The 18,211-nt window shown below is 46.7% G+C and overlaps 1 protein-coding gene across 1 annotated transcript in view; it reads left to right on the top strand.

Annotated features, from left to right (window-relative positions):
• The window catches only part of LOC119963375 (WD repeat-containing protein 49-like), a 138,262-nt gene that overhangs the window by 13,835 nt on the left and 106,216 nt on the right, over positions 1-18,211 (top strand). Inside the window, exons 3-4 of the mRNA XM_038792411.1 lie at positions 14,398-14,628; positions 15,381-15,463. Of these exons, the coding sequence (XP_038648339.1) occupies positions 14,398-14,628; positions 15,381-15,463 (314 nt within the window). The remainder of the gene's footprint in view (positions 1-14,397; positions 14,629-15,380; positions 15,464-18,211) is intronic.

The following is an 18,211-nucleotide window of genomic DNA, read 5'->3' as shown; positions in this document are numbered from 1 at the left end:
ATCGTAGGAGGGAGAGATCGTATAGCAGTGATCCAGAAAGAGAGGGGAGGGTGAGTAGAGATCGTAGTTTGACAAGAATATGGACCACAGAGTAGGCGAGGAATGCCAGTCGAAGTAGAAGCCTTTATGATCAAGAAGTTTTATTAGCTGCAAACAAACTAAAAGACTGGTAAAGGATGCCAAACAAAAAGAGTAGGAAAGGATTTGGTGTATACACTGAAATGCCAAATGGGACAGCCAGCCTTATCCCACAGGTGGATATGCACAGAAAAGGTATTTCCTGATGTCACGTATAATGCTACAGCTAGACAAGTGGCTTGGAGTTTCAAAGAAAGACTTGGTGATCATGATGCCAGAGTGGACTCCCCTACCTCATGAAAAGTGAGCTTGAAGATTTTCTCAGCTCTTTCAGCAACATATTCTTGAATGTAAATCGATTGATATAAAAATTGCATTTTGGAGGCTGACAAATTTCAACGGGAAGTGTTTTTGAAACTACCAAAAGAAACTGAAATGGAACTGTGGAAATTGAACAAGTGTGCTTATGGATTGAATGCTGCATTGAGGTTATGGTATTTCTCAGTTAGGTCTGTCTTGTTGAAAACAGTTTATATTCAGTTATAGACAAACCCAGCAATGTTCAATTGATATTACAAGGAAATACTAGCAGACATCTTTATAATGCGTGCTGATGATTTCCTGTGGGGAGGTTCTGCAAAATTTGAGCAATGAGTAATAGATAAATTAACGAAGGAATTTATGGTGAGAGTTCAGCTTCGGGCGGGGCCATTAAGTATATTGGGTTAGCCATTAAGTAGAATAAGTCAGGAGTGACCTTGGCCGGAATTCTCAGTTTGGAAGACTATGTTCTCCGCCAGAGATGAATTTGCGCCAGGAGTTCAAATCAGAGGTGATTCACTAATAATAGAAATCTTTATTAGTGTCACAAGTAGGCTTACATTAACACTGCAACAAAGTTACTGTGAAAATCCCCTAGTCAACACACTCAGGCGAGGGTGACCCAATCTCCTCACAAACCAACCTGAGATCCCCACCTGAACCCCCAATAAGAAAGACCCCCACCAAAGGCCCCAATAAGAGATTCTCCAATTTTGAGCCTAAGTCTAAGTGCAGAGGATCTGTGGCATTTTACATGAAAAAAATCGGCGGCGGCCCCTCACCAATCCTAAGACCAGTGAGGGTCTAGCAACCGCGCCATGTAAAACTCCCGGCTCCCATGATATAAACGGCCGGAGAATGGCTGGGTCCGTGGCTGTACATGCTCACAGCGATGACCTGCAGCGGTCGCACCGTAAAACAAGGCACCGGCCGTCCGCGGACCTGACCTGCCAGACAGTGCCCCCCTGGCCAACCCCACCAGTTCCCCCAGCCCTCGCGGAAGACCCCAGCCAGCAGAATTGCTCCCGTCCGACTGTGGTGACACAGTCCACAGCCACATTGCCGGGTTCCCGACCGCTGAGACCACACGCCAACTGCGCGGTCAAGAACTCTGCCCATTGGGGATAGCATATCAGGGGAGGACCTTCAGGTTACATGCTGAGGCCTTCCCAACGGCGAGCGACGTGTAGATGCATTTTGGAGGGGGCGGAGCATACAAAACCTGCGTCAATCAGGTGCCGCCCTCGATTTTGGTGTCAAAAGGGATTCTCCGCCCAATCGGCGATTATAAAAACGGCGTTGGGAAATGGTGAATCCCGGCCAATGTTTTCCCATTGGAGGTGAATTGCAACTGATTTGCGCTCCCAGGAAGCAATTCACAATCCTTCGCCATACAAATTTATTCATGATGAGGATTACGGGGGATTCCCAAGGAAATCGCGCTATCAGGCCGCCATGTCGAGCGGGCGGCCGATAGTGAGGTTCTGTCACTGGCCATCCCTACCCGCATTGTAATTCAGCTCCCCTTGCATTGCAAAGCAGCTCCCCCATCGCAAATCACCCCCCCCCCCCCGCATCGTAAATCAGCCCCCATCCCTCGGATTTTCTGGGTTCCTCCTTCCCGCCCCTAGAAATCCCTAAATAGAGGGACCCCCAGAGACCCCATAGATAGGGAGACCCCCCCACAGAGACCCCCCAGATAGTGGACCCCCACTGACCCCCCAGAAAATAGATCGCTGTCAGGAAGCTCCACACCCGCCCCCGCAGAAAAGAGATCCCTTTCAAGAAGCTCTCAGAAAAGAGACCCCGGTCAGGAAGATCCCCCCCCAGAAAAGAAACCCTTGTCAGGAAGCCCCCAGAAGGGAGACCCCTATAAGAAAGACCCCCACCCCAATAAAAGAGACCCCAGTTAGGAAGCTCCCCAGAAAAGAGACTCCTGTCTCGATGGCCACCCAGAAAAGAGAAACACGTTAGGAAGTCCTCCCAGAAAAGAGCCCCTTGTTAGGATACCCCTCATCATGCACCCCCCAAAAAGAGAAACCTTTCAGGTGGCCTCCCAGAAAATAGAGCCCTGTCAGGAAGCCCGCCAGAAAAAAAAGCCTGTGAGGAAGCCCCCAGAAAGGAGACCCCTGTCAGGAATCCCACAATAAACGAGACCCCTGTCAGGAAGTTCTCCTCCCCCTCCAGAAAAGAGAAGCTTGTAAGGAAGACCCCAGAAAAGAGACCCCTGTCAGGAATCCCAACAGAAATTAGACCCCTGTCAGGAAGTCCCCCCCCCAGAAAAGAAAAGCCAGTAAGGAAGACCCCCAGAAAAGAGAACCCTGTCAGGAATCCCAACAGAAAAGAGACGCCTGTCAGGAATCCCAACAGAAACGAGACTCCTGTCAGGAATCCCCACAGAAAACAGAAACCTGTCAGGAAGCCCCACCAAAAAAAAAACCCTTTCAGGAACCCCCCCAGGAAAGAGGCCCTTGTCATGAAGCCCCTCCCCCAAGAAAAGAGACCCCCGTCAGGAAGCTCCCAGTAAAGAGACCCCGGTCAGGTGTTATGGGAGCGGCTTTTTCAGAACCCCAAAATGTATCATGGAGTTCAACCAACCCCCACTTTAATGTATTGTTGCTTTTGAAGCACACGGCTTGTTCTCCAGGTGTGGTACTACAATTATGGACACGTGGGTTTTTAAACACAAAACAATGTTAATTCCATGAATTCAACGTAACCTTTTTAAATAAATATTGGATCCCTTAACACCCCTTACTTCAAAGATATCCCCGAAAATAATACAACACTAAATAATCCCTCAAAATGTTCCTACAAACCTCCAAAAAACTTAACACCTTTAAACAGAAACACATCAGGTTAAAGACATTATTATTATGAGTTTAAATCACCCAAATGATTCAGAGATAGTCTTCTGGCACAGGTCACCGCAGATCCAGTTCATTGCAAACACAGACACACCCAAACTCTTTTCCTCAAAACTGAAACTAAACACTGCCAAAAAGCAGAAGTGATCTCAGCTCAGCTCCCCCCTCTGATGTCACTTCAGTAATATGAGCTGCTTAATTTCTTATAGGCACATTGCTTAAATATCCATTTCGTAAAGGTACTCTCACATGACACCTCCCCCCAAGAAAAAAAATAAACCATCAACTTCAAGATGGTTTCATTTTTCACTTTTGCACCATCCACTAAGAAATGTACACAGTAAATATACTTTTCCGTTTCACAAAAAAAAACAACACACGCAAACAGGCATAATAATAAAGTCCATCTTTCCCGTTCTTCTTCCTCCAACCGAAATCCTTCTCGATTGACAGTCTCTTTGAACAAGAAAGACAATGCATGATCCATCCATTCCTCGACGCCTTGGCAATTCTCTTTAAAGTTAGATACTTCAGTTCAATCTGATCACAGAGTCCCTTGCAATTCTCCAATACAGGAGCATCGGTTATCACAGCTTTCAGGCCATCACATGCCTGTTGAAAGTCCGCTGTCCATTGAAATGTTTGACGTTTCTTTAGCAAGTCCATCAGTGGAGTAATCACGCCACAAAACTTTTGCACAAAGGTTCGATCAAATCCACTCATGCTAAGAAATCGCATTATTTCCCTTCGTCTTGAGGGTATTGGAAACTCCGCAAGGAAAGTGATTCAGGCTTCTCCAAATTCACTTTCGGCTAGGTTCATCACCAAACCCACTACCTGAAGTCAATCGAATAACTCCCTCAGATGTTTAAAATGTTCTTTCCATGTCGGGCTGAACACTACCAGATCGTCGATGTACACCGCACAATTGGGTAATTCTGAAACGACTGTATTAATTTATTTTTTTTTAAATGTTATTGGAATTTTTTGAAAAATATCTCTCAACAAAACAATAATAACAATAACAATAATAGTAATAAACACCCCCCGACACCCGTAACAACGCATATAACAAACCCCCCCCCCCACCCCAATAAACAAAATAAATTAACAATAAGCAAATTAACTTAAACACTATCCCCCTAAACCCTCCCCCCCCCGGGTTGCTGCTGCTGCTGACCTAGTACCTTATTGGTGAGCCAGAAAGTCGAGGAAAGGCTGCCACCTCCTAAAGAACCCTTGTACCGACCCCCTCAGGGCGATTTGACCCTCTCCAGCTGAATGAATCCCGCCATGTCATTAATCCAGGTCTCCACGCTCGGAGGTCTCGCATCTTTCCACTGCAGCAAGATCCTCCGCCGGGCTACTAGGGACGCAAAGGCCTCTTTTGCCTCCTGCACTCCCGGCTCCACCCCAACCCCAAATATCGTGAGTCCCCAGCCTGGCTTGACCCTGGATCCCACCACCCTCGACACCGTCCTCACCACTCCCTTCCAGAACTCCTCCAGTGCCGGGCATGCCCAGAACATATGGGCATGGTTCGCTGGACTCCCCTGACGCACCTATCTTCGCCCCCAAAGAACCTACTCATCCTAGATCCGGACATGTGGGCCCGGTGCAGCACCTTGAACTGGATGAGACTAAGCCTCGCACATGAAGAGGAGGAGTTCACCCTCTCCAGGGCGTCTGCCCATGTCCCCTCCTCAATCTGCTCCCCCAGCTCCACCTCCCACTTAGCCTTCAGCTCCTCTACCGATGCCTCCCCCACCTCCTGCATCAACTGGTAGATGTCAGACACCTTCCCATCCCCGACCCACACCCTCGAAAGCACCCTATCCCTTACCCCCCGCGGGGGCAGCAAAGGGAAGCCCTCCACCTGTCGCCTAGCAAATGCCTTGACCTGAAAGTACCTGAACATATTCCCCGGGGGGAGCTCAAACTTCTCCAGTTCACCAAGGCTCGCGAACCTCCCGTCAATAAACAGGTCTCCCAACTTCCTAATGCCCGCACTGTGCACACCAGGAACCCGCCATCCATGTTCCCTGGGATAAACCGATGGTTCCCCCACAGTGGGGCCTCCACTGAGCCCCCCACTTCCCCCCTGTGTCGCCTCCACTGCCCCCAAATTTTGAGGGTAGCCGCCACCACCGGGCTTGTAGTGTACCTCGTTGGAGGGAGCGGCAGCGGCGCCGTTACCAGTGCCTTCAGGCTCGTGCCTCCACAGGACGCCATCTCCATCCGTTTCCATGCTGCCCCCTCCCCATCCATTACCCACTTATGTACCATCGAGACGTTAGCCGCCCAATAGTACCCAGAGAGGTTGGGCAGCGCCAGCCCCCCTCTATCCCTGCCCCGCTCCAAAAAGACCCCCCTTACCCTCGGAGTCCCGTGCGCCCAAAAAAATCCCAGAATGCTGCTGTTCACCCTCCTAAAAAAGGCCCTTGGAACGAAAATGGGGAGGCATTGAAACAAAAACAAAAACCTCGGGAGCACTGTCATTTTAACGGACTGTACTCTACCCACCAACGGCAGCAGGTCCCACCTTTTAAATTCCTCCTCCATCTGCTCCACCAACCTAGTAAAATTGAGCTTGTGCAGAGTCCCCCAGCTCCTAGCCACCTGAATCCCCAGGTACCTAAAACCCCTCACTGCCCTCTTTAGTGGGAGCATACCAATCCCCTCCTCCTGATCTCCCGGGTGTACGACAAACAGCTCACTCTTGCCCAGGTTCAATTTATATCCCGAGAAACTCCCAAACTCAGCAAGAATCTCCTACACCTTCGGCATTCCCCCCACCGGGTCTGCTACATACAACAGCAAGTCGTCCGCATACAGCGACACTCGGTGCTCCTCCCCACCTCGCACCAAACCCCTCCACCTCCTCGACTCCCTGAGAGCCATGGCAAGAGGCTCAATTGCCAGCGCAAAAAGCAAGGGGGACAGGGGGCACCCCTGCCTCGTCCCACGGTGGAGCCTGAAGTACTCTGACCTCCTCCCATTTGTCGCTACACTCGCCATCGGGGCCTCGTACAGCAACCTCACCCATTTAATAAACCCCACCCCAAACCGAACCTCTCCAACACCTCCCACAAGTACCCCCACTCAATCCTGTCAAAGGCCTTCTCCGCATCCAATGCCACCACAATCTCCGCCTCTCCTTCTGCTGCCAGCATCAAGATCACATTTAGCAGCCTTCGCACGTTAGTGTTCAGCTGCCTCCCCTTCACAAAACCCGTCTGATCTTCATGTACCACCCAGTCCTCTATTCTAGTGGCCAAGATCTTCGCCAGCAACTTGGCGTCTACATTCAGCAGTAAAATCGGCCTGTACGATCCGCACTGCAAGGGGTCCTTATCACGCTTCAGGATCAGGGAGATTAGCGCCCAAGACATCGTCGGGGGCAGAACACCCCCCTCCCATGCCTCGTTAAAGGTCCTAACCAACAGGGGGCCCAGCATGTCCGCATATTTCTTATAAAATTCAACCGGGAACCCATCCGGTGCAAGCGCCTTCCCCGACTGCATGTGGCCAATCCCACTGACCAGCTCCTCCAACTCGATAGGCGCCCCCAGTCCCTCCACCTGCTCCTCCTGCACCCTTGGAAATCGGAGCCTGTCCAAAACACTCTCCATTCCCCCTCCCACCGCCGGCGGCTCCGACCGGTACAGTTCCCTATAGAAGTCCCTAAAGACCTCATTGACCTCTGCCCCCTGCCGCACCACATTCCCATCTCTATCCTTCACTCCACCAATCTCCCTAGCCGCGTCCCACTTACGAAGCTGGTGCGCCAGCATCCTGCTCGCCTTCTCTCCATACTCATAGACCGCTCCCTGTGCCTTCCTCCACTGTGTCTCCGCCTTTCTGGTGGTCAATAAATCAAACTTGGCCTGCAAGCTACGCCGCTCCCCCAGCAATCCCTCCTCCGGGGCCTCCGCGTACCTCCTATCCACACTCAACAGCTCCTCCACCAGTCTCTCCCTCTCCCTCCTCTTCCCCTCTCCCTATGGGCTCGGATGGAGATCAGCTCCCCCTTAATCACTGCCTTCAGAGCCTCCCACACCATCCCCACCCCAGTATCATTGACCTCGAGGTACCTCTCGATACATCCCCGAACCCTCCTGCACAACTCCTCATCAGCCAACAACCCCACGTCCAGACGCCAAAGCGGGCGCTGGTCCCGCACCTCCCCATCTCCAGATCCACCCAATGCGGAGCATGGTCCGAAATCGCAATAGCCGAACACTTGGCCTCCTCCACCCTCGGGACCAGTCCCCTACTCAAAACAAGGAAATCAATGCGGGAATAAACCCTGTGCACATGGGAGAAAAAAAGAGTACTCCCGAGCCCTCGGCCTCCCGAACCTCCAGGGATCCACTCCTCCCATCTGGTCCATAAACCCCCTCAACACCTTGGCCGCCGCTGGCCTCCTGCCTGTCCTTGAACTAGAACGATCCAGTAGGGGATCCAGCACCGTACTGAAGTCCCCCCCCCCCCCCCCCATGATCAAGCCCCCCACCTCCAGGCCAGGAATGCGGCCTAACATACGCCTCATGAAACCAGCATTATCCCAATTTGGAGCGTACACATTAACCAACACCACCCTCTCCCCCTGCAGCTTACCACTCACCATCACATATCTGCCGCCACTATCAGCCACAACGTCAGACGCTTCATACACCACCCTCTTCCCCACCAGGATCGCCACCCCCCGGTTCTTCGAGTCGAGCCCTGAGTGGAAAACCTGCCCCACCCACCCCTTCCTCAGACGGACCTGGTCCGCCAGCTTCAGGTGGGTCTCCTGGAGCATGGCCACATCCGCCTTCAGCCCCTTCAGATGCGAAAACACCCGGGCCCGCTTAACCGGCCCATTCAACCCCCTCACGTTCCACGTAATCAGTCGGATCAGGGGGCACCCCGCCCCCCTCCCCCGTCGACTAGCCATAGCCCATCGACTGCTCGCCCCTGGCAAGCACCCATTCGGCCTGTTTCCCACGGCGATAGAACCTCACCCCGACCCGCACCAACTCCTTCCTGGCCAATCCAGCAACAACCCCGTATCTCCCCCCCCCCCCCCCCCCCCCAGGCTAGGACTCTCCCTCCACTGTACTCCCGTGAGCCAGCTGACGTCTGCTGACCCCGGCAGCTCCCGCTCTAACTCCGACTCCTCCCGATATGAGGTCCCCCCTCCTCTCCTACATCAGCTCCTTGGCACCGCTTCAGCGCGGGAAACCCGGTCTAATAACCACGCCCCTCGCCACCAGCTCCACCCCCTCGTCCCGCAGCGCGGGAAACCAGAGAAAAGCCCGCGCTTTCACACTGCCCCACCCCACCAACGTAGCAATACTAGCAATACTACTTGATGAACTTCAGCCCACTTTTCATCCGCCTGCATATGTACAGGTCTCCATTTTCTCATCAAGACATCACTTTTACAGTAATAACACTCTGGTATACTCTCAGATTCCTCTTCCGTATATGCTTTCTGATATATCCGTTTTATTTCTACATCTTTCTGTTGTAACTCCGCCAATGTTCCTGAACTAAAAATATCCGCCTCATCCTCCACCTGTTCTTGTTCTTTTTCAACCATCTGATCAAAAATTGTTTCTGATTATTGCACTTCAACTTCATCTTCACTCTTTGATTTCTCCTCTTGTCTTAACCTGTGACTTGTGACCAGGTTACTACACAATCCAGAAAAATTCCAGGATATTCGTCCTTCAACCCTTCAGTTGTCTGATTTTCCACTGGCTTATCAACCACAGTAGGCATCACTCCCACCTGTGATCCAGCTATATCATTACCCAAGATAAACTGTATTCCTGGACAAGATAGTTTATCTATTACTCCTACTACCACTTCACCACTCTTCACTGGACTTTCCAACCTTACCTTATATAATGGAACGCTACTCCTCTCACCCTGAATTCCACATATCACCACCTTTTCTGCCAACATTCTTCCCAAACTACATAATTCCTCATCTCTTACCATTAAAGATTGACTAGCCCCTATATCTCTTAAAATTGTGACTTCTTTACCTGCTCCTCCTGATACACATGAGCAAACTTTACCCACACAAGTAAATTCTTTAAAGACATCTGGCACCTTCTTAACAATTACTTATTGAACAGGCTGTACAATCGTTTGCACCTCCTTCGCTTCCCTTGGGCTTTCCTTTACCACTCCAACAAATACCAATGTCTTATCCTGTTTTACCACATCAGCCTTCCCAGTGCTTTTCTTCAACCACCAACACTGTGCCTTTACATGGCCTAGTTTATTACAGTGAAAACATTTGACACTTTTTATCTCTTTTCCACCCTCCTGGATTTAAAAAAAAATCTGAGGAACACTCTCTTTATTGTCTCCCATCAGATCACCTTTACCCTTACCACTTGAGTATTTCTCATGTCCCCAGTTTCTATCCCTTGCAGGCTGAAACTGATGTCGGAAACCAATCTTTGATTTATGAACTAATTCATAATCATCTGCCATTTCTGCTGCTAATCTCGCAGTTTTAACCCTCTGTTCTTCCACATGAATTCTTACTACATCAGGAATTGAATTTTTAAACTCCTCCGAAAGTATAATTTCTCTGAGAGCTTCATACGTTTGGTCTATTTTCAAAGCCCTTATCCACCTATCAAAATTACTCTGTTTGAGCCTTTCAAACTCCATGTAGTTTGACCAAATTCTTTCCTTAAATTTCTAAACCTTTGTCTGTAGACTTCAGGCACTATCTCATATGCACTTAAGATGGATTTCTCCACCTCCTCATACGTTCCAAATACCTCCTCCGGTAGTGATGCAAACACTTCACAAGCTCTACCTGCCAGCTTTGTTTGAATCAGTAACACCCACATGTCCTGTGGCCATTTCATTTGTTTAGCTACCTTCTCAAATGAAATGAAAAAGGCTTCCACTTCCTTCTTGTCAAATTTTCGCAATGCTTGGACATATTTAAATAGATTCCCACCAAGCCTTCGATTATGACGATCTTTCTCACTATCCTCATCACTATCATCCAACTGTACGTTTCCCTTTATGTCTGCCAATTTTAATTGACTTTCATGTTTCATGGACATTTTCTGAAGTTCAAACTCCCTCTCTTTATCTTTTTCCCTGATCTGTATCTCCCTTTTTCTTTTTGTTCTGCTAGGGTTATTCTTTCTTTTCTCCTTTCTTCTCTCTTCTTTTCTCTCTCTCTCTCTCTCTCTCTTTCTTTTTCATCTCTCTCTCTCTCTTTCGTATTGAAGCCGCTTTAATTCTTTCTCATGTTCCATTTGTTTAATTTGCAACTGAATTTTTGCCATTTCCAATGAGTCAGACTCTATCTCAGGCAACTTTAAATGCTTAACCACCACTATAATTACCACACCTTTTCGCATTTTGTCAGGTAATGTTAACTGCAATGTTTTGCCAAACCTAACAGTCTGCTTTTCGTCTCTGTCCGTAAAGTACTGCGTGTGACATGCTCCACCCCCAAAAATCTCTGAGCCTCTGAAAGAGCCATTGTTCACAACTCTCTCCCCACTTAAACTAAAACCACACCGGAAAAGCAACAATCCTTCACTGTCTTGAAGTTCACAAAAGCCAATCCAATAGATAGACTTTTATCCCCCTCGAGCCCCCAATTGTTATGGGAGCGGCGTTTTCAGAACCCCAAAATGTATCATGGAGTTCAACCAACCTCTCCCTTTAATGTATTGTTGCCTTTGAAGAACACGGTTTAGTCTCCAGGTGTGGTATTACAATTCTGGACACGTGGGTTTTTAAACACAAAACAATGTTTATTCCATGAATTCAACGTAACCTTTTTAAATAAACATTGGATCCCTTAACACCCCTTACTTCAAAGATAACCCCGAAAATAATACAACACTAAATAACCCCTCAATGTTCCTTCAAACCTCCAAAAGACTTAACACCTTTAAACAGAAACACATCAGGTTAAAGACATTACTATTATGAGTTTAAATCACCCAAATGATTCAGAGATAGTCTTTTCTGGCAAAGATCACCGCAGATCCAGTTAATTGCAAACACAGACACACCCAAACTCTTCCTCAAAACTGAAACTAAACACTGCCAAAAAGCAGAAGTGATCTCAGCTCAGCTCCCCCCTCTGACATCACTTCAGTAATATGAGCTGCTTAATTTCTTAAAGGTACATTGCTTAAACATCCATTTCTTAAAGGTACTCTCACATGACACAGGAAACCCCCAGAAAAGAGAAGCCTCTCAAGAAGCTCCTAGAAAAGAGAAACTTGTCAGGGAGCCCCTCCCCCTAGACAGAGGCAGTGAAAATAATTACTATCGTAACACTCATCTGGGTATATACCTGCTGGCTCAGACAGAGGAAGAGTGTATCAATTTCTGGAAAGAGAAGGCAGTGACCTGTGTTTAAACCCCTCAGATCCTTGAGCTACAAGCCATTCATTCATTTCCCTCACTGGGCTGTGATTGACAGCTTCCCCACAGACATTACTCACCTGCAGCCTTGCTTCATTCACCTTCCTTCATATTTAAATAACTCTGAAGTGCTCTAACCACAATTTGTTTTTAATTTAAAGTACCCAATCCTTTTTTCGAATTCAGGAGCAATTAAGTGTGGCCAATCCACCTACCATGTACATCTTTTGGTTGACACGGGAATAATCTACAAACTCCACATGGCCAGGATCGAACCCGGATCCTCGGCGCCGTGAGGCAGCAGTGCTAACCACTGCACCACCGTGCTGCCTTTTCTAATAATGTTTACAAACATCAATCACTTGAAAGGGAGTTAAGTGTTGTCAATTTCCAGCTGAGCACTTCAAAATCCCTTGAGTATGACGGTTGGGGGGGGGGGGGGTATTAGATTGCTCCAATGACTTACAGGCACCAAATTTGAAAGTGAAACACACCAACTGCTTATTTATAACAACAATAGAGTTAAGACATGCAATAATCACACTAGAATAATGGCCACCAATCTACTATTCGCCCCCCCCCCCCAAACACACACAAGACATGCACATGCAGATGGAGAGGAAAAGGAAAAGAGGATTAATGCGCAATGGAAATTGAGTGCCCTTGCTTCAGATGTTGAAGTTGTTTTTTCAACTGACTGTTTTTCCAGGACACAGAGTGATTAAGAACCATCAATTGAGTTGCTAACAAGGATCCTCTGGCTGAAACATTTACTCCGAATCTCCAGACTGTGGGATTTCCCCTGGGGAGTCACCTGGGCCTTCGCTCAGAAGATCCGTCTCAGGCCTGTGTAATTCTTATTTGTTGCCAACTCCACCAGAATGTCCCCTAGCTTTACTGAGGAAAAATTGAGTTCCCCTCATGATTTTAAAGAGGGTTCTTTAAACAATGGACCCTGATTGCAGCTGGTGCTGGACTTGAGTTCTTTTGCAGCCCAATCTTGCTGTGCAGAGAGAAAGAGCTTTACCCTGGACCTTCAGAAAGAATCCATCAGGTGAGAGACAAATCAGGGCTTTGACCTTCCAGTTTCTGTTCAAAACAAAACTAAAACCAGATGAAGTCTTCCTGTCCTTGGCAGAACATTCCAGAATGGTCAGCACCAATCAGCATAGACTATCAACTGAGACCCCGGCAAAGTTAACAGCTCATTGGCTGACAGCCAAGTCCATCAAGATGAATCATCACTGATGTCAGTGCATCTTGCTGGATTCCTTTTTTAAAATTAAAGGTGAAGTCCATCTTAAAGGTATAGGCGGATTTTTGTCCAAAAGCACAAAAATGATCGAAGCCAAAGTAACGGAAACTAAAGGGAATAAACAGGGAAAACAGGGTTTAAACAGGAAGATCCTTACAAGTACACTAAAGTCAAATAGCTGCGCATTTCTCCGCAAAAATAGCACAATCTGTGAGATGCTATGGTTGGCATTAAGTAACCTGATTTCAGAAAATTTTGATAAGATTGCTTAAAAGGATATTGTGGTTAGAATCAAAACTTTTGGGGTAAGGGAGGAAGATTTAAGATTGCTTAAAAGGATATTGTGGTTAGAATCAAAACTTTTGGGGTAAGGGAGGAAATTTAAAACTAGATAAATGAATAGGTAACGAAAAACAAAATAGCTGTCATTAACAGTTTTGTTTTGGCAAGTGAGACCAAAGATTGATTTTATGATCATGATTTTTCTCATGATTTAAATGAAGCTAGTGTAACTTAGCTATTGATGTCAAATTCTTTGAGAAAACAATGTTTTCAGAAGCATCATCTTCAAAAGGCACGAGAGGCAAAATAATTGGGAAGATATTTCTGCTCCCTATCTCTGTACATTCCTTCACAATTAGTTTCCCATCCTGAGATCTCTACTCTGCATCAATTTTAGCCTCTTACACATCCACTATTTTCATCGCTGCACCATTGGCAGTTTCACCTTCAGTTCCTCAAGCCCGAAACATTGGAATTCAATCCCTAAAATTCTACTCTGTGTCTTTCTTTAAGTTCCGGCTTAAAACAGATCTCTTTGATCTTGCTTTTGCTCACTTTCCATATTATTTCTTTGTGTCTCAATGTCAAATTTCCTCTGCTACATATGAACACTATTGGTGTTTAAGGTGAATAATTGATAATATTTAATTTTGAGAGGGCCCAGGTGATATGCTATTAGAGTTTTTGAAATACAGAGGTTGTAACTGAGCACTGGAAACAATCTCACTTGATTGTGATAATTACAGAAAAAGAGACATGAGCCAGGAAAATATACGTCATCTGGCCTAAGACTTTGATGGGCAGAAACATGATCACAAATAGACTTGAAGGTTTTAGGAAAAGTATAGGCATAGATGGTCAAATAGGAGCTGGTTTAGGACACTGGGCTAAATCACTGGCTTTTAAAGCAGACCAAGGCAGTCCAGCAGCACGGTTCAATTCCCGTACCAGCCTCCCCGAACAGGTGCCGGAATGTGGCGATTAGGGGCTTTTCACAGTAACTTCATTGAAGCCTACTTGTGACAATAAGTGATTTTCATTTCATTTCATTTCATATCATATGGAGTATTGTCATTCCATGACTGTTAATAATAGGTCAGATTGAATAATATTAGATACTTCATGTTCATAAATCATGAGAGAATAGTTTTTATTTAAGTTTTTGTATGTTCTGCACAGGGTGAATACGACAATGGCGCAAAGCTGGAGTGTTCAAAGAAGAATGAGCCTAACCAGCAATCCTATGATGCTATTTTCCATCTTCCAGCCATCGTCAAAGAAATTCCTCACAGAGAATCAATCCTCCGCATCTGTCCCACTTCAGACAATAACTTCATGCTCATGGGGCAAGATGGTCTGATTTCCTTCTGGTCATCAGACCTGATGCTTGTGAAAAGCAGGTCCCTCTTTGTGAGTAATTGCAGAAACACAGTTCTTTTCACAGGAGGAGTGGGTGGAGGAGCTGGTTCGAGGTGGATAACGGCAACATCATTTTGTAATACTGTACTCACTAAGATGATACAAACACTTTAATTTGTATCTTTGGACTTCATGAGCTTTTCTTTCAATAAAATCACATTGTTTTGTTTTGCAAATGCATAGGGTACACAACAAACAAAAAAGTAGAATGAGTTCCCCTATAGGCAGGTCAAACCTATGCATAAAGATATCAGTAATGCACTACTAATCTGTCACTCGGAGATATTACTTGAGCAGAGGTAATAGTCTTCTGTCCGACACATGCTTTTCATGTAAATTATTTTTGTTTAATATTCTGCTGAAATCAAAAAAACTAATCTTCACAAAGCTGTTCCATCTATTGCTGCAGAATCACAAAGTCTCCTTGAGCTGAGATACATTAATTTAAGCATGCTAAATCACTTTAGGATTATGAACTTGAGGTTTTGGTCAATTTTCCCTGAAACAATTAAATAAATTGGATAGAGTCCATAGCAGGGAAAATTAAACACAGTTGAAGGATAATGAGGAGAGGAGATTATTATCGCTTTTTTTTATTCTGTGTTTTTCTTGTCACTTACAAGCCGATCAATCCAATGAAGTAATAAACAGCCCAACTAAAAATAAATCTAAATATATGTCATAAATAAATATTGTGAGAAACATGCACATTTTCTGATGTCAAATCTATTATGGTATTTCAGGTGCAGGAAGAAAACAGAAAGTTCAAATGGATTGCTGATTTCATCCTAATGAATCAGTACAACAAATTTGTGATTGGAACATGGTATGAACATCTGAAAATATTATATACAGTATAAACTACATTTCTAATGTTTCTTTGTGTTCATGTGATCTATTTTGTCTTGCCCCTTCCAACTTAACTACACCACACATCTTTGTCTTGTTCGCTTATTAGTGGACCCTGGGAGAAGTTTCCTACCTGTCCGTCAATATAGAGGAGGAAAAATAAATGAGATGTCTTCAGTGGACTCTTGATTGTACCTCTGAGCTGTCAATCAAGAGTTCCATTATTTTCAGCCAGGTGTCTCTGTAAGGATGAAAATAAGGTGGGAAATAAAATAACAAACCATAGTAAGTCGGTATATAGCCATCCCATCTCCCCCACCCAGAAATAAAAAGAACAAACACAGGGTAAAATGGTAACACTAGATTTCTAATGATCAATTTGAGAACTCCCCAATTTGTTGATGTAATTGAAACCTTTGAGTTAAAACATTGAAAAGCCTGCTCAGTAGAGGTAATTGATTTAACTCTGCTGCCGGAGTGGATCATCACTGGATTGGAGTGCAGTAACATAATTGACTATATATTGTTATAGCCCTATCTCTGACCAATAATCTCATTGTGTGAGGATTCTTATTAGGAGTAGAGCCTTGCAAATTTCCACTTTGTAGGTGTGCATTCATTATTAGTTAGCTTGTGTGCCAGGAAGAAGTTTTATTAAAAGACTGCTGGAAAATGGTGCACTAAAACATGAATATTGACTGTTTGATATATTCACAGACTGACTATAAATCCAGTTAGAACAAGCATGTGCTAAAGGCAAATTGAGTCCAGAGATTGGCTCATATCTATTTTAGAATGCGCCTGAATGCTGAAGCCAAGGGTTATCCAGATTTTGAGCCTCAGGCCTCATTTCGGTGGAGAAGCATGAAATGCCTGCCAGTGAAAGGTATCTGTAGAATCGTCACAGAGTGATCACATGGAATAAAGGATAGGATGCAAAAATAAAGATTTATTGATACGTACATTAACTCCCCAAAGAGTCTCCTGACCTGACCCACACTCAGGCTTTTATACTCTGTGACTTCCTTCGTTAAAAGGAAAGCCTCGCCCCATTACCGGGAAAGTTTGTACTCTATAGAGGTCATGGAGTAGTGAATGGTCAACACCCCATGACCTCTGTGGGGGTTGTAACACTCCTCCCCCCCCAGGTTCTGAGCGGCGTCCGTGTCTGCAGACTGGCATGAGGGCCCCCTTGTCCTCTTTGCCCGGGGATGACACTCTGGCATTGTCTGCATGGGGTCTGGAAGCGTATACTGGACAGGTGATCGCATTTCCGCATGGCGTGCCTGGGTGAAGCCAATGCGGCCGGCACGGCTTCAGGAACCGGCTCGGTGGTCTCTGCCAGTGGCTGAATTTTCGTGTCGGACTGGTCCTTGTCCTCCAGTTCTATGGTTTCTGATGGGGCCTGGGGCAGTGGCGGCAGCCAGGGAGGTAGAATATGCAGAATTGGGGTATCCAGAAGTGGGTCTGGCAGATCAGGGACATGGCTGCGGAGGTTGTCCATGGGCCTGTTCGTTTCACGGCCTTGTGTTCTCACCTTGTATAAGACCGGTCCGTTCTGTGAAAATACCATGTCCGGGATCCATGTGATGCTGTCGCCGATATTCCGGACATGTCCTGAATCGCCCGGGCAGATACTTTGCAGTGGTGTTCGCTGGCCCATGTCCACCTCGGACCTGTCCTGTGCATGGCAGACCTTACTGCCAATGCCCGGGAGTACCAGGCTCAGCCGAGTGTGCAGGCGGTGTCCCATTAGCAATGGATGGCACGACCCCAGTCGTGGAATGTGGCACGGTCCAATAGCAGAAAAGCAACCGGGCCAACCATGTCTCCAAAGATCTTGAGGTCTTCTTCCTCATTCTCTGTTTGAATGTTTGGACCACTCACTCAGCGAACCCATTTGAGGTTGTGTGATATGGAACGGTGCACATGTGGCAAATCCCATTTGAGTGCATAAATGAGGCAAACTCAGCATTGGTGAAAGCCATCCCGTTATCTGAAAGTGGCACTTTGGGTATGCCGTGAGTGCTAAATGTCTGGCGCAGCCATTCAACCATGGCTTTCCTGGCAGTTGCTTGCATCTGATGTGCTCCATCCACTTGGCGTGGGTGCCAACATGGAGCCCTGGAATGGTCCCACAAAGTCAATGTGGAGGTGGGACCAAGGTCGTCCCAGCAATTCCAATAGGTGGAGGGGTGCTACCAGTGTCAGCTTCTGGTGCTCCTGGCATGGCAAACAACACTGGGCCAATAGCTCAATGTTGGCATCTATTCTGGGCCACCAGATGTAACTGTGGGCCAACATTTTCATTTTAGAAACTCCTGCATGCCCATTGTTGAGGTCCTGTAAGAGTGGGCCATGCTCGCGTTCCAGAACCACGACTCATATTCCCCACAGGATAACACCGTCCTTGACGCTCAGCTCTGGATTTTGGTCGGATAGATCCTCGGGTCATTTGGCAAAGCGTGGTGTTGGGCCCCGTATAAAATAATGCGCCTGACAGGATAGCTGCTGGTCCGTCTAGGTCCAACCCTGAATGTGGGATACTGTTGTGAGCAAAGAGTCCATAAAATGCAAGGGGGCGATGACTTCGTCCGCAGAGCAAGCAACGGTGGCCTAATGTACCTGCGCTGGGAATCTTAGTCCCCGAACAGTGTCCCAGGATGTACTGGTAGGCCAGCAGCAGGACACAGCTTTGGAATCAAGTGGATGCTCTGGGGTAAAT

Source organism: Scyliorhinus canicula, chromosome 3 (genome assembly GCF_902713615.1).
Source record: "Scyliorhinus canicula chromosome 3, sScyCan1.1, whole genome shotgun sequence".
In the NCBI taxonomy this organism is placed as follows: domain Eukaryota; kingdom Metazoa; phylum Chordata; class Chondrichthyes; order Carcharhiniformes; family Scyliorhinidae; genus Scyliorhinus; species Scyliorhinus canicula.
This window is presented reverse-complemented; position numbering and strand designations above follow the sequence as displayed.